The 22,470-nt window shown below is 46.2% G+C and overlaps 1 protein-coding gene across 3 annotated transcripts in view; it reads right to left on the bottom strand.

Moving 5' to 3' along the window:
- AMOTL1 (angiomotin like 1) overlaps window positions 1-22,470 on the bottom strand; it is a 78,095-nt gene that overhangs the window by 5,938 nt on the left and 49,687 nt on the right. For all 3 annotated transcript variants that reach the window (XM_080376978.1, XM_080376976.1, XM_080376977.1), the window contains 6 exons: window positions 21,948-22,092; window positions 20,795-20,884; window positions 12,976-13,121; window positions 6,545-6,694; window positions 2,801-2,991; window positions 1,376-1,501 (listed from right to left, as the gene is read on the bottom strand). In XM_080376978.1, coding sequence (XP_080233104.1) covers window positions 1,376-1,501; window positions 2,801-2,991; window positions 6,545-6,694; window positions 12,976-13,121; window positions 20,795-20,884; window positions 21,948-22,092 — 848 coding nt within the window. The remainder of the gene's footprint in view (window positions 1-1,375; window positions 1,502-2,800; window positions 2,992-6,544; window positions 6,695-12,975; window positions 13,122-20,794; window positions 20,885-21,947; window positions 22,093-22,470) is intronic.

The raw sequence follows: 22,470 nt of genomic DNA, 5'->3' as shown, positions 1-22,470 counted from the left end.
AACAGCTGGCCTGGGCTCTTGCTTCTCCCTCACTGCTGCAGAAATTATCAGCACATGGTGTGCAGAGCCAAGCAAAGCTCGTACTTCTCTCATACAGACACCAAAGACTCTCAAATCACAAAAAAATAGGATTATCTGAGACTTTTCTCCAGGAATGATTAACACCAAACCATACCAAAAGACTACAAAACGACATTTAAAAAAAAATAAATAATTGTATATGTATAATACAACAGCCAGATGACTACAGCTTGACTCTGATATACCATATATAGTCCAATGCAGCTGCATTTTATGAAGCAGTGAAAGCTAAAATGCCACATCTGGAAAAACTATATGTACAAGGGAGATATCTAGTAACTTCATGTTGGTGTTAGCTTTCATAATCAGATGTCTAATTTGCAATGAAAACACAAGATCCTAATCTATCTTTAATGAAGTCAATGGCAAAAGTCCATTACTTCACTGGAAGCAGGATTAGCTTGCATCTATGAGCAGAAAACAAAACAAAGCCATTAAAAACAATCACTGATATTTTCCACAAATAACAAAATACATCTTTTTATAAAGGTGTCTACAGACCAGTGTTTTTGTGGGGAAGCCAACACTGAAGAAGAGATTTTTAAATAGCTTTTCAATAAAACCCTAGAGGAACACACACACTTTCTCAAGGGATTTTTACTCATTAATGGGCCACTTTTCACCAGGAAATAAGTCTGCATTGAAAGTACTGTGCAGGTCTAATGCTCATTGAACTACACAGCTACATGTCCACTTGTATGCTGAACGTGGAGAAGTATCTGCAACAACAAATATTACTCTTGATGACTGCCTGTACCCCAAAAAGTTAATTTTATATCTTCTACTACTTGTAAATGCATCTTTTTTAGTGGTGCTAAATTTTGCAGGTTTGTTTCTAAATGCCAATGTGACCGTCACAAATCTACAAAGAGCAATAAGCATGCAAGGAGCAAAGAGTGAGGCAAAAGCAAGCCCTCGTGTTGCTGATTATGTAGGAGTGAGATTACAACTTCAGCTTTTACAACCAGACGCCCTTGTTTCCACAGGGGGATTTTCACCGAGATTAAACAAGCATTCAGCTTCCTTGCATGCCAACCTACTTTCAACAGTGGAACTGTCTCTGTTTTGTAAGAAGGTCATTTTTGGCACAGAGGTTTAACAGCAAGGCAGGGAGGAAGTTATCTAATGACAGCAACTCTTTAATCCCTATTTTAATGCTGAAGAGCAAAACTAAGTCAAAGTGAAGATAAACCCATCCTTTCCAGGCATGCATGAAGGCACAGAAGGGCATCCTGGTTTATCTGAACCCAGCCCAAACACCACAACAAGCAGGTATGGCGTGACAGCCCCTTACGTGTACTCCATGTCCTGGCAGCGACGGTTGGCTTGCACAATCTCCTCCTCCTCCTGCCAGCCCCGCACCTCCAGCGCGCTCTCGCTGTAGCTGCCGTTGCGTGAGTGGCTCGGGGCTGAGGCATCCCTGGAAGATCAGTTCAACATGGTGAGTCAGGCTCCTGGGACCGTGAGGGTGGCTTTTGCAATTGAGATTGGCACTTGCAAAGAAAACTCCAAATGAACGTTCAAAGAGCAAACTAATGATGGTTGCCTGTCAGGTGGATGGCTATCTGGCATTGGGTCATCTTGCTGCAGACTACTCTTGGCTTGGGTTTAGTCATTAACTTCATTAATTAACTGGGCTGATGGAACAGAGAGCATGCTGAAATTGTGGGTGACCCCCACAGGGCTAACAACCATCCTGAAGGACAAGGTTCAGACATCAGAGGGACTCATCACCAGGGAAATGGTCCCAAGTCAACAGGACTATATCACAAACAAGAAACGAAACTACATTTTGGAAGGTGAAAAACAGCACAGGAATTGCTCCCTAGACTGGAGTGCAAAAGTGTCCTGAGCTGCACACTTCACCACATTTCAAAGGGAAATCTCATTTTAGGATGTTTTCATGGGATTTGGCTTCTTAAGAAACTGGGCAAGAAGCAAATTATCCCATCCTCCTCATCACTGGAAAGCCTCAGTGCAGTGCCCTGTGTGCTTTTGGGCATCATGCTTTGACACAAGCGAACTGGAGACAGTCCAGAGAAATGCAACATGAATGGGAAGGACACGTGAGGAATGGCTGAAGGAGGTAAGTTAGTCCAGGCCAGGGAAGATACAATGGGGGCTATCTGTTTTCCAATATTTACAAGGCTGTTACAACATTGACAGTGATCTGCTGTTCATCGCGTATACGTGGTATGGACAAGAATCAACTGAGGTAATTTGCAGTGAAGAGGTTTAGCTTAGCAATCAGGAGAACCTTTTCAATTTGAAGCTTAATGAAGTGGAGAAAGAGTGGACTTAGGCCACAAAATTTCCCGTTACAGGTTTTTAAAACTAGGTTAAACAACCACGTTGCAGACTGTGAGATGGACACAGCTATATACCAACAGTCCCTGCTCAGTCCATTGGTGCGGCGGGGAGGAGCTGCCTTACCTATGCTGTGTAATGTGGTAGCTCCAGACTGCCCTTGAGGCCATAACTTGGGTCTGGCGGCTGGATTTGATAAAACTTTTGGGCCGGGTCAGAAAGGTAAATCCTGTCTTCACCGACTGCTGTATCCCACTAGCATGATACCATAGAGACGTTCACTAACCCTGGTGGTGAGACCCAGCAGGGAACGGCAAGCAAAATCCAGCCTTAAGAACATATCCAGTCCTTATGATTTCCCAATACTTTCCGCGGTGAAGAGAGCTGCCTGCTTGCAGCAAGGCCATCTTACCTCTCTGTTGCAGCTGTGGCTGCAGCGTTCATGGCAAAGTGCCTGATCGTACTCTCCTCCAGGTACTTCTGCTCCCACTTGGTCATGTCAGCTTCCAGGGCCAGGATCCTCTCCTCCTTCTCCCGCACTAGCTCCATCAGGGCTGGGGCATTGTGCTCCGGGAGGCTGCTTGCCTGGTAGCTGCCCTGCCTCTGCCAGTGGGAACAGTGACAGATACACACCCTCTGCCAAGAACGAGGAGCTACCGACCCTTTTTCCCCCACTTCTCTAGAGCATGCAAAGACATCGCCACGTCTTTTGGCAGGGGCAGGTGGAAACCCCGGGCTAAACCCCTTAGTTTGCAAGAGGACGGGCAGGTTGACCATTTGCGCAACCCCAGCACACGCTTCTCCATACCATGCAGACAGAAGTAGGGATCTGGCTGTTCTCTGGATGGGCAGGGATTTCATGGGATACCCCAAGCCAAGGGAAAAGATAGGGAAAAAATCTGCTAGGAAAAAGAAGCAATGAAGCTTAAAAGAAGTATCTTCTTGCTGGGACTTCATTGTATTGCTGGGCAGTGCTCGGTCTGGACAGGCAGTTATTACTAGAATGTTCATACATAAAAGCAGAAAAAAAAGCCACATGTAACCTAGCTACACGTAACCTATTTAAGGCAGCAGCTGGGAAAGTACCCTAGACATGGATTTACGCCTGCCTCTTCTTGCACATTAGCTCTCATGTGCCCTCAGAAGATATTTTCTGTGGTGCAGGAGGTAACTTTCTGAATGGAGGGGCAGAGGAACTCCAGGCACTGCAGTGTGGTTCCATCGGATGCTGACAAGCAGCAATGGGTATGCAACACTTTCCACCTATGATGCAAGGAAAGCAGTTACCCAGGCAGGAGTTATGCCACCTAGTCTTGGGCAATTAATTAAAGTATCTAAGTAGTGTGGGTAGCCGCCCCAGGCTCCTCTCACTGCTGGTGGAGAGCTGAGGAGGATGGAGATCCAGTCCCTGGCTCAGCAGAGGTTGGGTGGGATGAGTGCACACTGAGGGGAGAGGCACAAAGTTCCAGAAGTAAATGTTTTTTCAATAAAAAATGCAAGAGATTTGTTATACTCCATAGTGCACAGTATTGTGTTAAAGGGGAAACCCTATCTCAGGAGCACCAGCTTCTTATCTGTGCTACACCACAAACTTCCACCAGCAAAGCTGTACCATCACACCACTGCAAGGGCTGCAGCAACTGTTTCCATTTGCCAAACCACATTTCCTCCTTCTAGACACTCGTCTCCTGCTTGTGGGAAAATAGAGATATCAGGAGAGGGCTGCAGCCTTTGCCTTTGGCGCAGTAACAACGTGTTTGGAAACTGCTTTCTGGAAATGCAATATGGAGCAGCCCTTAGGAGCAACAGCTGCGACTCTGCTCCTGCAAAAATATTGTCAAATTTCCAGCAGGAAGGTAATATTTTAGAAGCACAGTCCTGGCCTGTAAATGGCATCTTGGGATGTCACAGGTACCTGTTGTCTTCCGAGTCAAAACCTCTGCCTTCCCTGCACATTGAGCCTGCAATGCTAAGTCAAAGGGATATTTTTTTGGTCCTTGCTCATGCATCAGTGACAATGAAGACTTGCTGTTTGGGCTCAGTTACCAGCAAGCCAGGAACAGAAGAGATTCTGGCTCACTATCTCCTTGTGTGCTGCATCTCCTCTGCTGACTCCGGTAAAAAGGAGAAAAAAAGCTCTTTTTTTCCTCTGTGATGAGAAAACGTTTCAGTAGATATAACTTTGATAACTCAGAGAAAGCAGCTCGGAAGTAAAAGTTGGGGTATTTTGATGCAACACGATACACTGCAGCATTTAGCTCATAAAACAAAAAGTATAAATAACAATAGTAAAAAATACCCCAACGTCTCCTCTCTGATAGGTGAGACTTGAAGTTAGAGTATCTCTCTTCTTAAAACTTACTAGAGGAAACTGGTGCAGGCATTTAAGAACCACTGCAATCCAAAATCTAATCGCTAATTATAGTGAAAAAAAAATATTAAAATGAAGCAACCTAAGTTACTAAGGAAACTAAGGAATTTTCTGCCAAAATGAGCAGATGTAGCCTGAACTCCCAAGACAAGGACTTCAGTGACAGTCCATCCCAGTTAATATATTGATTTGTCCCTATATTCCAGTCCAGAGAACAAAAACTTTCCTAGTTCTAGTTTTATCTTCACTTGAATTTTCATTGTACTTTTCTCAAACGTTCTTCCATTTACACCAGCATCACCATATCATACTCCATGTAACTTCTTTGTTAAATTGGAGGAGAGCAGGCTAAGGGGCAACTGAGAAAAGCTACTAGAACACAGGAACAGCAAATCCATGGTGGACAGGGCAAGAAAGACTTAACACACTTGGCAAGGAAGAGCCAAGATGGATGGGAAGGGTTTCCAGGGAGCAGCAGTGACAGCAATGCCATGGGATGGGTGCTGGGGGTCCTGCCCTGCCCTGGGGCTGCCAGCAAGAAGGGGATGGGATGCTCTCAGGTCTGGCCACTTCATGACTCAGCAAACCGCTGATATGCCTCTATAGCAATTTCCTAATCAAACCCTGCCAACAGCATCAGCCCTTTGCTTTCCGGCAGCACAAGCTCTGTGCAGCAGCTGCTTTGGTCTCCACTAATGGGTCATAAATAAGGAAGGGTTATTGTAGCAGATGTGGGTGCCGACAGAGATATGAGTGAGCCCTTCGAGAGTTACAAGAGCATCATGCTTTGCCTGTGTTGCTGTTTTCTCCCCAAACAGTGGTTTGATACACACAGTACATCTGCTCGCTCTCCTCTGGAGCCAATGCTCATGTGTTTGGGCCTGGAAATCCTCCCTGTAAACACCTAGTGCCCTTTTTTTTCCCCCCCTTTTCACAGATGACTGCACTTTGGGACTTGGGGATGGAGGAGAAACAACAAAGGAATAACTGTGCATGAAATACAAGAATAACACTATCCCTCTAAGGACAAAAGGGCTGCCAAAAAACAAGGGGACATACACAGAAATGCAAATCTATACTTTAGCCCATTCTGGAGTGGAATGATATTTAAGTAATTTATTGCCTGAAGATGACACCATCTATCTCCAGATCTGTCATGGGTAGAGGTTTCTGTGAACCATGTACATCAGCTCTGCCCAGAACAAATATGGCCCAAGTTCTTGCTCCTACATCATGCCACCTTGTTTTTTCAATGAAAGATCTGCTAAAATCTGCGGGCTAAATCTCATGCGCACATGTACCTCTCCTCTTTCAGTGTGAAGCTTGCACAACCTGTGATTGCTGGAGAGAAATCTGGAAGGATGTTTTCCCTTGGCTGGAGTGGGGGCACACAAGGGGACAGAGCCCTGCCTGCCCTGGGGCAGGGCAGCCAGGACCTCCCAGCCCCACAGCAGGTGGGGTTCGGCTGTGTCCTGCAGCCCCACTGCAGAGCTTCCCGGTCCTCTGCTGAAGATTAGAATCATGGAACGGTTTGGGTTGGAAGGGGCCTTCAAAGACCATCTAAGTCCAACTTCCCTGTCATAGGCAGGGACATCTTCCACTAGATCAGGTGGCTCAAAGCCCCATCCAGCCTGGCCTCGAACACTTCCAAGGACGGGGCATCCACAACCCCATCTAAGGGGAACCTAAAAGTAATGTGGCACCTGGCAGGGCTGTGAGCAACTGTTCCTCTTTAAAAGCAATGGCAAATGTGCTAGGGGCCTGCACAGACCACCCCATCCTCACCTGCTGCATCCGCAGCGAGTCCAGCTCTCGCTCCAGGCGCGTGCGCAGCCGCCGCTCCATCTGCTCCCTCTTCTCGCAGGCCACCTGCAGCTGTGTCAGCGCCTGCTGCAGCTTCTCCACCTTCTCCACATAGGCCTGCTTCCTGCGCAGCTGTGGGAGACAAGGGGTCAGGTCACCCCTGCCCTGGGCCGCCAGGACCCCTGCATACTTGCAGGCATGTGCTGGGCTTGAGCATGGCTTTGGCCGTTTGCTTCAGAGAGTTTCTCCAGGGGAAGGATGGTGCCCCTCTGATGGGCAGGGAAAGGGCACAGCAGGCATCACTGGGACAGCTCTACCCCTTTCAGAGGGAACACTGCCCAGATCTTCCACCCACTGGGGATCTGCTAGCCACGAATCCCCCTGGCCATTTCTAGGCAAGAGCTGTCATGTTGGTGGATACTCTTTTAGGCAAGCTCACAGGCTGGCCTCAGCGAAGAGGAATCCTGGTGGGTTTTATCATCTGGTGACACTCGGCACACTGTCTGCGCCCAAAGAGAGCCTCTCTTTTCAAACCTGTGAATCTCTTCAATGCAGGTGGAACAAGTGGAGTGGCAGCAGCCAGAAGTGCTCCATCTGCTCTATCGTGCTCACAGGCTTGGCCATGCTGATGTATAGATGTGCTGGCAGCTAAAGCCAGGCCCTCCTTATATAGATAATGCGATTACTGAAAGGCTAAACATGACACAAGGATTTTGCAATACAGGGTTTTATGGCCACAGATTGCTCAAGCAGCATACTCCAAAAGGAATTTGCAAATGGACTGCAGACATTCAGGGTGCTTAGTGGCTATCCCCACTTCTGGCCTCCTACCATGCCACCAGGCACTCAGTGACACCGCAGGGTATCATAACTGGGGCTCACAGCAGGGGCTGGCATGTTTGAGAGGCCCTGGGGAGAGAAGGCTGCAGACACCAGACACACTGGGCATCTGCTGCCCTGGGCACTGGGACGGGCAGCAAAGCCTGCGCTGATACCCGACCCCCTGCCAAAACCTGGCACAGAGAATAGGTGAGTTCACAGGGGCCAGGCACACCTGGGTGTCTGTGAGCCATCCTTGTCCCCTGGGAGTGTGGACACTGACCTGAAAACTTGCCCAAGGGGCTGCGGCAGCAGGGGCTGCCTGCTCACCTCATGAAACCTCCCAACCTCAGGAAACCCAGTTCTCCTCTCCCCCAACCTTCTGTCATGCATTTTCTCTTCACAAGCATGAATGAATTTACCTTTCTAAAGGTATTTGCCTTGTCGTAGAGAAAGCAACAGTGCACACAAACTGAAGCCGCAAATCCAAAAAGACCTCGACAAACCCCAAAGGACCCCAAAACACTCTCAATTGAACCACCTGACTTGGAAAGGGAAGATGAATGGGCCTGAATGCTGGATCATGCAGGCTTTGCCAAGCCTCAGAGCTGGGGGTTAATGGGGCATGCTCAAGGTCATTGCCATGATCACTAAGATCCTCTTTAGGACTTTTAGTCTCCCTCCTTTATTTGTACACTTGTTTGAGACCTCAGGTTTTTGAGAAGCAAAACAGGAGGCAGAAAAACACATCAACCCCGGTTGACATTGGGGAATGAGACAAGTAAGAGAAGGTAGAAAAATGCTGTGAACTGGCAAGGCCAGGGCCAAAATGATATCCTAGTGCCTACCTCTGTGGGTTATGATATAGAACCCATAGCTACAAAGTATCTGTGTCTAAATATCTAGGGGATGTAGTGAGAAGTTTGCTGCCTTGTTCCTGGGCATGTGGACCAAATAAACACCAGTGCAGAGTACCCCCTGCTCTGTGGGGCTCCCCTTCACCCCAGGTCCTCTGCTTAGCCCAGGACTCACACGATGCAAAGCAGCTGTGATTTTTTTTTTCCACTTATACAGCGCTGGACTCACCCAGGTCCCCTCCTGCTGATTACAACGATAATAAACCAACTTTTTTCTTGAAATTGTTCTTCTGCCACCCTAAATCCATCCATGTCACAGGTGCAGTGAAATACATGCTTGTTCGCGGCAAAAGAAAAGCTTGGCCTACACAAACATTCCCAGCCAGAGCCAACAACTGGCAGCGTGACCTCCCCAGCCCTGCTGTAATCCAGGCTAATGCTTATGGCTCCCAGGGCTTTCCATGAAAATTAATGAGATTATAATCCCTGCTAGTCTCTGGCAGCAGCATGAAGACTGAATTCCTTGGAAGCTCACAACTCGGCAGAACAGACGCAGCAGTGGCTTCTTGCTGGATGTGCTATTTTGGCAGTAGGAGGGTGCCTGTGCCACCTCCCAGCTGCACCAGCGTGGATCGGAGTGGGGAAGGGGGCTCCCCCAGGGTCCCTCCTTGGCAGCAGCCCTCACCTGCTCCCCCACATCCTCCCAGATGCTAGAGGGTCCATCTGCACCACAGCAGCCAGAATTTTGCTTTGCAGCAGCCCTCTAAGCCCCAGGGTTCACATGCTCATGCACAAGTGCACCTCTGCCTGCGTGTCTGAGGTGATGCACACGCGTCCACTGCCTTAGAAAACCACTTTGTTGGAGTTATGCCACAAGACAGTTCCCACATTCATAAATTTGTAAGGACACTCTTGAGCCAATTCTGACTTCTCTATCCTGCCTGTAGATTCATAAGCAAAAAATTCACCCATACATTTAAAAAACTGAGTACAAAATATTTTGTTTAAATTAATGGGCATTGCATCCATACAGGAGGGGAACTGCAATCAGAAATACATGATACTGAGCTCCACTACCTCACAGACACACAAACTCAAATAAAAGAAAGCTGGATGGCACCTGGAGAGGTACCAGTGTATCCTTTCACCGCAAGGTAGCATCAACTCTACCTGGCACATGTCTATATAATCTGTGTACAAAACCCTCCAGGAGTAGGGACTCCACAACCTCCCCCTGCGAACTACTTCATGGCTTATTTTCCTTTACTGCCAGAAAACTTTTACCCTAATGCCTAATCTGGCTTTCTCTTAGGCAATTTAAGCAAATTACTTCTTATTCTGTTTCCAAATTGTCATCTATTAGAGCAAGAAACATTTAATGAAACAATTCATACATTTACAAGATCAGCAAACTTGCCTGGACACTGTCGAGGGCTTAGGAAAATAAAGATGAAGAAGACCTAAGGCTAAAAGGGGGTGATCCATGCAAATAAGTCCGAGTAAAGATGAGTGGGTCTTGGAAAAATATCTGCACTAGGAACATAACTCCAGTTTGAGAAACAGACTATCGTTCTGTTGATACGAGGTTTGAGTTAAAGACTAAGAGATGGAGAATCCACTATCACCCTAAGTAGGTTGTTTCATTGTTAATGACTATATTTCTGGCCTGATTTGCTCAGCTTTAGCCCCCAAACACTGCATCTCATTATTTCTTCTTACATTAAAGAGCAACGTTTAATCTGGGTGATTAAGCAACCCCTTCTTCATGTTCATGTGCACGGACTGGAGCTCAGCCACCTCTTCACTTCATTTGTTCACAGCAAACAGCAGCTTCTGGGCCCAAAATAAATTCTACAGCTGTTTTCTGAACCCTCTTTGATTATTCAGTCCTCTATCCAAAGCATGGACCAGGCACGTGATTCCAGCAGCAGTCTCCTAAACGACATGTGGTGATAATGCCACCTACATTTTTTGAATTAAATCCTTCTACCAGCAGGCACTCAGGATAATGTAGATTTACATAGTACACTATCTTATGTTAATTTAACTTAGTAGCTACTGCTTATTTCTCAAGCATCAATTTAAAAAGCTGTTAAACTTAATTACATTCTGGTGGTAGGTGAAATCTGGGTGGATTTACAAAGCAGTGCATGAGGTAGAGTTCTGTTAATAATAATAGCCGTTTTCATTTCAGTGATTTTGTGTGTCCTTCAATATATTTTAAATTACAGTAAAAATCCCTAGTTTAAGATGAAGGTTCTAAACTTCAACAGTATCTGCTGCATATGTGTCAAACTGAGCTCCAGAAACACTGGAGACTATTGAAAAGGTGCTTTGATTTAGTGATGAAAACAGGCCAAAAAGCAAGAGAAAGGAGCCTGGGCACACGCCAGCAGCCACAGATTAACTGCACTTCACCCAAACTGCATGACACCACCTTGAACAATTAAAACACAGCCGCCGGGATAAAATTCATTCGAACTCCCCCCAGAATGCAAAAGCAGTTAAACACTACCAGGTCAACACGGGTTTGCTCAGGTTGAGGGTTCTGACAGACAAACTCTGACAAGTACTGTTGTATCACCTTCACACATTGTCACCTCTGAGATCCACCATGCCCTGGCCAAGACATTACCACCTCCATAACATCTGCCGTGCCCCAGGCAGGAGGTTAGCAGCTCTCTAAAGGGGAACATTTGCCCTCTCCTCAGCTCCACCAGTCCCACAGTCCACGACCCCTAGCTCTGATGCTCAGCAGAGATACAATTCTGTTGGATGACTAGACCAGAAACCGGCAACTGAAAAGCTCTTAGAGATACAGCCCTAAGGCTGCAAACGTGTTCGCTACAAACCAGCAGGCACAGGGTAGCTTCTTATACCACCTGCCTGGCAATCTGTGTTTATGCTTCTGCTGCCTTCACCAGTGGGTGTTCAGCACGTCAATGTTACCTGCCAATACCACAGCAACAGTTTGTGGAGCAGCCAGGAGCTAAACGTATTTCTTCCCATCTCCTGCCTTACGCTGCGACTGTGGGAGCAGGTGTTGCCACCTAAAACATTCTTTTATTCAGCCACTTTGTAATGAAATGCAAATAGAAAACCTCTGGTTGCCTTTAAGGCAAACAGCATTAAATGAATTATGTACAGATTAAAGGTATGCTAGCTCCTGCAGCTACCCTGAAGGGACTGCCCCAAGTACACTGGGACAGTAAGCAGGCTTTAGTCTAACTAACAAAGGAGCAGTTAAACTTAATGTGATCCTCTTATTGCTGCTGAGTGTATCCACTGGAGGGAATGGAGTTTCTAGAATGTTTCTAAATAGAAAGTCAGGAACAATAAAGCAATGCCTTCAGCATTTACATACAGTACCTTAAATCTTCCCGACTTTTAAAGTAACCATTACTTAGCCTAACAGGGGATCTGTCATGCTGGATACCCTGACAAAAAACTTTTAAATAGCACTGACGTCAATTCACCCTTCATCTTTTCAAGACAATGAACTGCACATAAGTTACTTGCAGGTATTTGAGAAAAGACCTTCCCTGGTTCTCACAAGACCCCTTGCATCCATGCACCCAGCAGGTTCCTGTGGGTTCATCCCCAGGCTGACCCTGGAAGGGGTGCAGGTGGGAAATGAGGCGATGAAGGGGAACAGACCTGCCCAAGATCATGCCAGCAGTCTATGCCAGAGCATGAACCCCTACCAAGCCTGCTAGGGTAGAGGCTCACCAATGATCTGGCCACTCAGATACTGAAGATTAAGTTTCTTTTATTCCACATAAAACATCCTCCCTCTTTCTTGGTCCCATGGACAGAGATTTTAGGGCCAAAAAGGCCTGGTTTGGCAGTCTTGCCTGATCTGCCAAAATACATAGGCTTTCAATTAGTCATTAAATCCACACCTCCTGATTGAAGGTCCTTAAGGAACACAATAAACTGAGACTTAAAGACCTCCAGTAACAGAGAATTGACAACATCACTCTTAGTTATACTTAAAACTGAGCATTATTTGCATGTTGAGTTCATTTAGCTTCAGCTTTCAAGTACTACATGTTGTTCTGTATTTGCCTGTCAGTTTGAAGAGTCCTCTGTTCCTGGGATTTCTCTTCCCATCTGAATACTTATTTTCACTATCAGGCTTATAGGATCATTGCTTAAATACCTCTTGGGAGATTAGCGCAGATGGCACTTCTTGGGTCTCATGGTAAGATGGGTTTTCTTCAACACTCAAATGAAACCTGCAGCTCTTAGTACCTCTAAATCATGGACAGTCTGCTTCCAGCCAGATCAGCCCGATCTTTTAAGACCACTGTTTAGATGTGAAGTTACTGAGCCCTGCACTGCTGTTCACATCTCAAAAGCCTCCTGGCATTCTTTGGGGAGAAATGGAATACACCAACATCACACATTTGTACCACAGTCCCAAGTCAGTGAGTAGTCAGCTTTTTATTCGATATTTCTGTTAAGACTTACCATTACCTCAGCCACCAGCTAGTTGAGTTTGTTGTTCCTGGTTACGTGTTGGAAGCTCTGCTCTGAAAACAATTGTGGTCTCCTTTGCTTGCTAGTTTGGCTCAGTATTGTATAACTACACGTTTTCTCTCTGGGATGGCCAGTGCAAGGGGAGCAGGAAGATCTGCCACATCATGGCTACAAGAGATTTGGGACTTGGAGAGAGAAAGCGTTAACTACGAGCCACCACTATCCTCAGAGCACAGAATGTTGCCCGTGCCTCACCTCCTCTTCCAGTTTGATGACCTTGGCTTGCGCATTGTTTAGGGCCTGGTCGAGGATCTCAATGTGCCTCCGCTGGTCTTCATTGGCAGAGCGCACAGCTGCCAGCTCCATCTCCAGCTTCTCCTTCTCCTTCAAGTGCTCTTTGTCTGGAAGAAAGACAAGAACAAGAGCCACTCCAGGAGGACAGCTCGCAGGCCCTGTGCCACACACCAGAGGTAAGCTGCCATCTCCCTAGAAAAGCAGAAATTATGTGAAGCAGCAGTGATTAGGGCCATTACAACACAGTGCCGAGACACAGTGGGCAACAAGTCCGTACTGCCAAGGCTCAGCCCCTCAGTGGCCAGCCTTACACAAGCACCAGCAGCAGAGACAAGTGGCAACTTGGGCTGCATCTGCACTAGCAGAGCTTGTGGACCTGAGCACTGCCTCATAATTGTCCATTCTGCTGAACTCAATGTTCTCCATGCAAAATTTTGGCTTGCACCAGCTACTTCTTTCCCATACAATGCCCAGACCCTGCTTGAAAACAGCTTATGTCAAGGACTCTTTATAGGTGCCAGCTTGGATGCTGCTGCTCTTCTTTAATGGGCAAGAAACCTTAGCCCCATGGATGTGGGCTGTGCTGTGCCTGGTCTGTTTTATTTGCAAGGATGGGGAGCACGAGAGATAGAACATGTGAAGAAGCCAAATAATGAACACAGATCTGTGCTGGACATCCTGAAAATGTAAACAGGAGAAAGCAATAAGGAAGAATAAGACAGCAGGCATCTAAATGGGCTTTCTCTGGCCATGCAGAGAAAATGAGGTCATGGCAGGTATTTCAACTCCTGCAGGGGCCCTGGGTGACTTTCCAGTCCTACATCATCTAAGGGTTCAGCGACCGGTGCTCCCCTCCTGTTAAACACCTTAACACATCAGTAGTGAGACTAAAACATGTAGATAACCTCTGTGCTAAAAAATCATCTGTTCTTTGGATAAGATTTAAAAAACATTAAAAAAAACAGCTGAATTCAGTCAGCTTTACTCACATCTTTTTCTTCGGCAACAAATTGCAGGCCCACCATTGACTTTTCTGGCAAGCTGCCTGGGGAAATGCTTGGCTCCATCTACCTCTGCCCTGACTGTGCTGAGAGCCATTTCAGGGAACATGAGCATCGTGGGCCAAGCACAGGATCACCAGCGCTGGACCACAAACAGTTAATGATTGGAGCAAGCAGGGGATGGAGGTTTTATTCACTGAAATCTGAGATTTCAAAATCTGGTTTTTGTTCTAAATGATGACAAAAATAGAGCTCTTGGAATGCCCCCAGGAAGGAAAATTTCCTCCAAAAATTAATTTGGCACCAATTAAACATTGTTTTGATTTTTGACTTTTTAAATACAGCATTACAGAATTTATTATTTTTTAACTGAGGTGAAAAGTTGCTCCAAAAACACTGAAACATGGAAAATCTGCCCCTAACATGCAGCCCATCCCACCCAAGTGTGACCACTCTAGCTGGAAGCTCTACCATCCACCTTCCCGCAGGGAGGGTCTGGAAACTCCACATGGCCAAAGCCAGCCCATTTCAGACCTGAACTACCCCAGAAGTGCCTTATTCTTCCTTAATTACCGGAGGGATAAGAACAAGTTTAATTTACACACTATCAGTAGATGCCTGCGGCGAGGTGAGATGCATACAAGCTGAGCCATGTGGAACAAGGCACAAGTGCACGAGGTGAGCCCAAACCCACCCAGCTGTCTTCCTATTTATCCTAAACAGAAGAATTCAGCACTTCACAGAAAGAAATCCTGGCAGCACCACTGGCACATTGGCCTCTGCAAAGCCCATGAGCAAAGGCCAGTGAGTGCTGTGCACACCATGCTACAGACTGTCACCATGAGCCACCTCAGTATCATGTGGCCCTAACCTTCCCATGTCGGTAAGGAATTTTATATTGGACACGCAGGCCTCTTCCTTCAACACAAATACATTCGTTTCAATCAAACTAACCATAAGGAATATTAATCCATTGTACAAAAGTATAAATCTGGGCAAACTATCAAGCAGCTAATTTTATTAGAGGGTGAAGAAGCTGGAAGATGAACGCTATTTAAGCCCTGTGGCACTCCACCACCTCATGCTGGGACCATGCTTGATCTGCTCCGGATTTGAAACCCATGTTTCATGTTACACTTCAGGACAGCACATACAGGATTTGGGATCTTCACATTCAACTTTCATCCCAGGAATTCAAAGCAGTCAGCCTGCCCTGCTGCATTATGTTTTCTACCCACCCCCTCCAATGGAGGACAAGATTATGCTGAACCCACCAGAAAGCTGGCAAGACAAAATTACTTAACAGCTCTCAACACTTGTCTACACCAGCTTCTCCCTGCAAAATGCTGGAGGCGCATTTTAAAAGTACTTTCTTAGACTGCATTAATTCTTAGTAAAGAAGGACTTTGTTTAATATACTATAAATTCTCTTCAAGTACATACAAGGTATCCTTCAAGTCAAAAAATACCGTTTCACTGTGCTACCCTTGCATACATGTGCCCAGACACATGTTTTTTCCCTAACAGACTCCAGCTAATAACTGTATCTATCTTCTGGTAGGTCACTGCCACATCCCATTATGAATAGTTCCCAAAAGGCTTCTCTGCTGCAATTTACAGTTGTAATCTCACAGCTTCCTATCCATTGCCTCTGACTGTTGTACTTCAACAACACTGAGGACATTACACCCATACTCTGGCTGGGTAGAAGAAAGAGGAGATGAGGCAAAGTGCCTGCTTCAGTGCTTCACAAGCAGGCTTTTTGAGTTGTCAGGCTGGGTAGGTACACCAAGAGTAGACCAGTCTTGACCCTGCTTTGAAGCAGAAACATTAGGCAGAAAGATACACTCAATCTGTGCCACCTCTTCCCTACACTCACATGGGACCCCCAGCTTTTCACACATTATACCTAAGTATCAACTTATCTGACCAATTTAACGACCATCTCAATACATTGCAAGCTGCTTTTCTCCTTGCTGTGATATTGTGGAGTAGTAACATGGACATACTTCAAAGACATTCCTTGTTCCTACAGAATGACCATAGCTGACAGAAGAAAATATATCCCGTTACGGCAGTGAGAGCCTTATTAGGCTGCAGGAGACTTGCTGAAAACAAGATTGGCTCCTGTACCACATCCCTTGTGGCATTTCCAACAATTTCTCTTACACAGGTTTGCACTTGCCAACGGTGGCTCTTCACTCAGAGCTGCTGATTCCAGACGCTCTCTGGTGACCATGCCTTTCTTGAAACCTGCGGGATTTCCTTAGCCTCTTGTCAGTCTTGCAGCTCTGAACATGGCAAGTGTACGGAGGAGCTCTGTCATCCGCTGTCCATGGGCATGGCTGTGCGCCACGGCAGCTGCTACGGTTACCCTCGGACCAGCTGATTAACCAGGATGGGGCATCAGAGTCACCTCTTCTGCTCATCCAGCTCAAGATGGGACTTGGCTAATCTAGTGCCCTGATCTTCCCAAAAGGCTGCTGGGGCAGCGAGGCAATGGGCTAAAGAGTGGGATGGGCCCATTATGCCCTGCCACTCCGCCCGGAGTGTCCAGCAGAAGGAATCTAAAATGAGGAAAGGACCTTGTTGCCTGTTCCAAAGACCTTTCAGCGGCTGGTTTCCACCCCGTAAGAATAAGCAGAATGAATAAATAGAGCTCATTCACTCCATGCAGCCAGCTGGGAGGTTTTCCACAGCTTTACTAAATTCTCTGCACATTAAAAAGGGCCAGGTTGCCAGGTCCAGATACTGACAGTTCCCTCCAGAGGAGCAGCAAAGCAACCATCCACCCATGAGTCCACTCATCCCTCTGGCCAAGCCTTGCTGCAGCCCTCTGCAGCTGCGGTTTGACACCGACTAGGCTGGGCCAAGGCAGGCCTGGAGCAGCAATGCAGAACTGGGAAATGAAGCATTTCTTTCCATGCTCACTGGCAGGTCTCCGTGAGAAAAAAAAAAAAAAAAGGAAAAAAAGAAAAAAAAAGACAGACACAAACGCCAAAAGAGCTCATTGCAATCTTCTCCTCCAGTTTTGCTCACAAATGGCAAGCACCCGACAGCTCTCCAGAGTCTGGGCCACATCAGCACGAAGAAAAGGCTGAGAAGCTGCAGGAGGTCATGCCTGAGTCTCTGAGTCTGTTTTCTCACGTGGTGATTAAGAGATTCTGCATTGGAATTAATAATTATGATCAATTGTAACGTATTTGACAAATGGTTCAGGGTCCAGAGTTTCTCATGGGTACTGACCTAAGCAGGGATGCAGAAAGGTTTGGTGCTCTGATTGTCAGAGGAAGTCACCAAATCTCCATTGAAGCTCATGATGGCCTTCCTTACCCTACAAAGTATCGCAGGCAGCTTAAACTTGGTCTGATTTACATCTTGGGCATTTCCATTTGCATGTCGTGACGTACAAGTCAGGGGAGAATGTGACCTTCATGTCTTGAAAACTGATATCAGATTTCCCACGCTACTTTCCTTCAGAGGGTAGGGGGAAGTCAAGCAAAACAGACTCATTTTTCTATATGACACTGTTTCTTCAGGATGCTGCTCCCTGTGCAGGTGCCCTTGGGTACATGGGGGAAGAAGCTCCCCAACCTCCCTGCGTGTAGCTGATGGCTGTGAAATGAGGTCTCTTTCACTCACTCCTCACTTCTGCCTCTGCCCTGATTATTTCCTGTCTTAACATTGAATGGTTCTTCGTCTGCCCAAGACCCCATTCTCAGAAACACCTATTGCAGGCATTTTCTTTGGCTGGATTAATTTGATGGGAATATTTCTTTGCCTGGGATATTAAGGACAGATATATATATATATACACAAAAGTATGTGGCACATCCACTGAATACTCCCACGAAGCATGAGGCTCTATCAACATACGGTCAAAACTATCCCCACTAATGGGTGCAGAGCCACAGGGATGGGCACAGACCCCAATCTGCCTCAGACACTTGAAAAAACAGCCCCTTGGAGGAACCTCTGCTCTGACAAGGCTGCCTCTAAGTCCAGAAATCCCAGGAAAACACACAAAATTCTCAGGACTTCACCAAAACATTTTTTTCCCATGATGTGCTGCATCATAAACTTTCTCTCTGCCCTAAGCCCTTGAAAATGCCTTCAGTCTTCCTGCCTCTCCCTTTCCACAGCATCTCTCATCCTCCTCCTGCCTGGCTTTTCGCTCACCTGTATGGGTCCATACGCCTTCATTGGTCACTGTTTCATGTCTTTCCTTAAAAGAACCTTTTTATCTGACAAAGCATCACATAATTATCATGAAACTAACAGGCTGTGAGTTCTCTCCTACCCCTGATACAACAGTAACATTTTTCTTAGGCACAAATGCCTAGCACTTAATACTTTGAGGCATGCGGCCTGGCATTGCCTATTACTATTACAAAAAATAAAAGTTTTTGTCACCTTTGGTCTTCATCTCAGAGCACATGACCACTCTGCCCTGTTGCACTGCTAATGGGAGAGCTCTGAATGTCCTGCCTTGCCAGACCTATTTTTCAGGGAGTTTTTCCTGTTACTGGAGTTTAACCACAGTATTAATTCTGTGTTTGCAGTACTACCAAGGACAAGTGTTAAAAAAACATTAACAGTTGTATCTTTCCTTCTTCATCCCATCATGAGACTGGCTTAAAAAAGATAACTTTTAGGAATCTGCTGATGTTGGAGTCTTTTTATGTAATTTGGGTTGGGGGTGTTAAGGGTCATGTTTTCAAGCTGTTTCCCATAAACATAGGAACTAGAAATCTACTTTTGCTTTCCTAATGAAAACGAAGATGTGCATTTACTAATCTGACTTAATAAGCTACTACCCTTATGAAAAAAACAAACATGAGTTTCATGAAAAATTGCAACAGCTGATGGGAGCACATGCAAGTACTATTTTTTCTCATCTTGTAAAAATGACTATTTCAGTCTTAGTAGACAAGTGTACACATGGCAGCTAAAACAAGCTGCACTCCTCCTCTCAGTTTTCTGCCTAAGCATCCCATTAAAAGATGTGAGGAAGGTACAGACCGTGCTTGCAAAACCTCCAGGTTGGCAGTGAGGTGCAACGCCAGTCGTGGTCTGCCCCTGGATATATAATATCCTTTTTATATATATATCTCTATATATATGACTCAGCATATAAATGGAGTCAGTAACAGAGGATTTCCAAGCAAAACCTTTTATGGGCTTTCAGAGGGATGTTTTAGGCTGAAACTCTGATACCAAGGTCATTACTGCCTGTGCCCCAGCAGCCCAAAGAACACAACTGAAGAGAACCTGCTTTACACGTGCCCATTTTTCTATTCCTGGAAGCACTCTGCATTACATTAGTAACATTTAGCTCTCTGGCCTAGCCAGGAGACACTCCAAGCATCCCAACTGTCTTATGTGATAGGATCCGAAAAGCTATATTTGTTTGTAAGCTGTGAACTGATAGCAGCAATATGCTGAGTGCACAGCACAAAGTTTTATTGCTAGATATTTATCAGTAGAAGCACAGAGCATGTTTACGTGCTGGAAAATGACTCAAACTGAGTCCATCCTTGGGGTTTAACTCCCCCTTGTAGCTACCAGTATATGGGAACATTGCCAGGCAATGCCAAGGCTGCCAAGACAGCAGATCCCAGTCTGCAATTTGCACTGTGCAACTTACCCTGTCTGAACTTTTCCCAAGGATGAAAAGACTTACATAGCAATGCTATTTTCTTAACAGATCATCCCCTTGGATTCGCAGCAGTATCTCCACACCCTTGTGGCATCTGCTAATATGGCAAAGCTAACAGAGTCATGGAAAAGGTCATTAGCTTCTCTTCTGGTTTGTGCACACATCCACTAAATTATCAGCAAAGCTGCCACGCTGGCACCATGACTGCTGGTGGGAGCTAGGAGAAGGCCCTCCTGCATTTGGAGCAGCTGGTGGATGTTGCAGGGCTGGTGGTGAGGCACGCTGAGTGGTACTGCTAATGGAGGTGGCTGGTTCTCCACTTAAGGATCTGCAGTTGCAGCTCATCTTCCAAGGAAGCTCTTGGTGCAATAAATGAAACAGAAGGATTAGCTGTACACGGAGGTTAGTTTCAGTGGCATTTAAGCCCACAAGGTACTGCACAGCTCCCAGGTGGTCAAGCCCTTCTGGAAGCATGCTGAAGATGCTCAGGATACAAGAGAAGCCACACGCTGTCACGCAGCAACCAGCTGCTTGGGTCTTGATCTGGATGGTCACATGCAGCCATCAGCACGTGGCAGGGAAATGCTGCAGCACTGTGCCCAGTCATTATGGGAGCCTAAAATTTGTTTGAAATAGATGCTTTTCACAGCATGAGCAGTTGTAAAATCTTTGCCTCTTCAGTCCTTTGTGAAAAGTATGGTCCAGCTCTGCTCTCCACCCTGTTAGTCGAACCATGGCCCTGACAAGTCATCAGAGGTTGCTCTGGGCTTTTCCCAGCCAAGAGAAGAATCCGGCTTCTCTAAAAATCATGCATCTCTAGAGATGATCCCTGCAAGCAACACTTCACAATGTCAGATAAATATTTATCAAAAATAAGCTAAGCTGTGTTACCATTAACTCCCATTGCCTGGTTCTGGTGCTCAGAGAGAAAAAAAAATGGCCTAAACAATCCAGTCCGCAGCTTAAGTAAGAGTATGTGACGAGCTAGCTGAGTTAAACCAAGCCATAAGGACAACAACAATTAATAGAAATATTCACCTCCACTCCATCACATATATATATATGTGTACGTATGCGTGTATATATATGTACCTTCAAAACAGATTAGCACAGTACTCACTCTGAGTGACATAAAGGCCCTCTGTTGACTTATCTTCATGTCCATCAAAGTCTCTGCTGGCAAGCTGCCTATTGGCTGTCTCCAGTCGTTCTGCAAAAAACAGGAAATACTTTAAGTATAAATATATGTATATAAAATTTTAGGCCAACCAAGAAAATAAGATGCATGCCAGCAGAGCAGTATAAATAGACTCTCTGAAGGAGGACATTAAAATGGAGGCTGACATATACATAAAAGATGAGGCCCTTTGACCTCTTCCATGAAGCTGTGTCATTCAGATTTACAGAAGCTGGGGGAAAAGCCTCTGCCATTAGCAGCTGACATGCTCAGGCAGTTAATCTCTCACACTGTCCAAAATGCACAAGGCATTTGCAATCTGAACTACCCAGCTTTGCAAGGGGATGGGTGCCTTCCTGCAGTGGAGTGCTGCCCTGGGGCAGTGAGACACCCTGGGGGAAGGCAGCCCCCAGCCCAGTGACACCAATCCTTGCTCTGGGAGGAGAGCAGCTTTCTGGAGCCAGAGACAGCCTTTCCTAGGCAGGTCCTGCCTTCAAGTGCCTCCTTCCCCCAAAAAGACCACGTGAGCCTCCTTGCACTATTGCAAAAAGCATGAGCCAGATTGCAGAAGGCACCTCACTGCACAAAGAGCTACCAAGCTACCCCTATCAGGAACTTGGACAGGTAACAGCTACCCAATATATCCTGCTTTCTCAAAAGGATATACCCTCAGTTTTATGCTTTTAATACAAAAAAGAGATATGCTTTGCTACTTGCTACTGATTTGTGAAGGCACTGAACTTTGAGATTTATGGGTTGCACAGCATTGCTCTATATTGCAACTTGCTCTTCAGCTTGTTAGAGCTGGACAAGACCTTGGAACTGGTGGGCCTGCTGTCAAATCAGTATTTGCAAGCACTAAGCACAAAGGCACCATCTGAAGCCGACTCTCATATTTTGCCAGAAGGTTTCCTTGCCACCAGGAGGGTGACAGCAATTTTGTCTCATGCCAATGAGCAGGGCCTGATTCTCAAGATGTTTACCTAAAACACAGGTGAAGCTACTCCTCTAAAGCCTGCTGCTCTGGAGCTTGTGAGAAATGAAACACCATGTCAACCACAGGAAAAAAAAAACCACACAAGCAAGAGTAACATACCACGGAGATCCCTGTTGAAGTCATGAAGTCTCCTAATTTCTCCTTCGAGTTTGTTTCTCATTGCCTTGTCCAGAGACTCCCTCTTAGTGGTGGTCTTGACCAAGCCCTCATAAGCTTCTGAAATCCTCTGAATCTCTATTTCAAACTGAAAGGAGAGAGAGCTCCTGTTAAAGCCGAGCAGGAACATGTTGCATCCCAGTGTTTGCCCAGAGTGTTCTGATGCTGTGTGGGGGTTGGGGCAATGCTCGTGCCAAGTGTCACACCAGCCACCAGCTCTACAATGACCAACCTCCCCAGCAGAGGACAGAGTGAAGCTCTGACAGTGCTGGAGGTTCCTACAGTTGGAATCCCTGCAAACACCCTGTGGGGTAGCTTGCCATGCCACAATGCCCCCATGACACCTTGCTGGAAGCTCCCCAAAAACCTTGGGGTGGGCTGGTCTTGATGTAACTGCTTGGTTGCCTTTCCTCTACAACTGAGGTGGCTTCTTTAACCCCATCCAGGAGGAGTAACGAAGGAAACT

The sequence above is a fragment of the Falco punctatus genome (assembly GCF_963210335.1).
Source record: "Falco punctatus genome assembly, chromosome: 2".
Classification (NCBI taxonomy): Eukaryota; Metazoa; Chordata; class Aves; order Falconiformes; family Falconidae; genus Falco; species Falco punctatus.
Note: the sequence above shows the minus strand (reverse complement) of the source record. Positions and strands in the feature narration are given on the sequence as shown.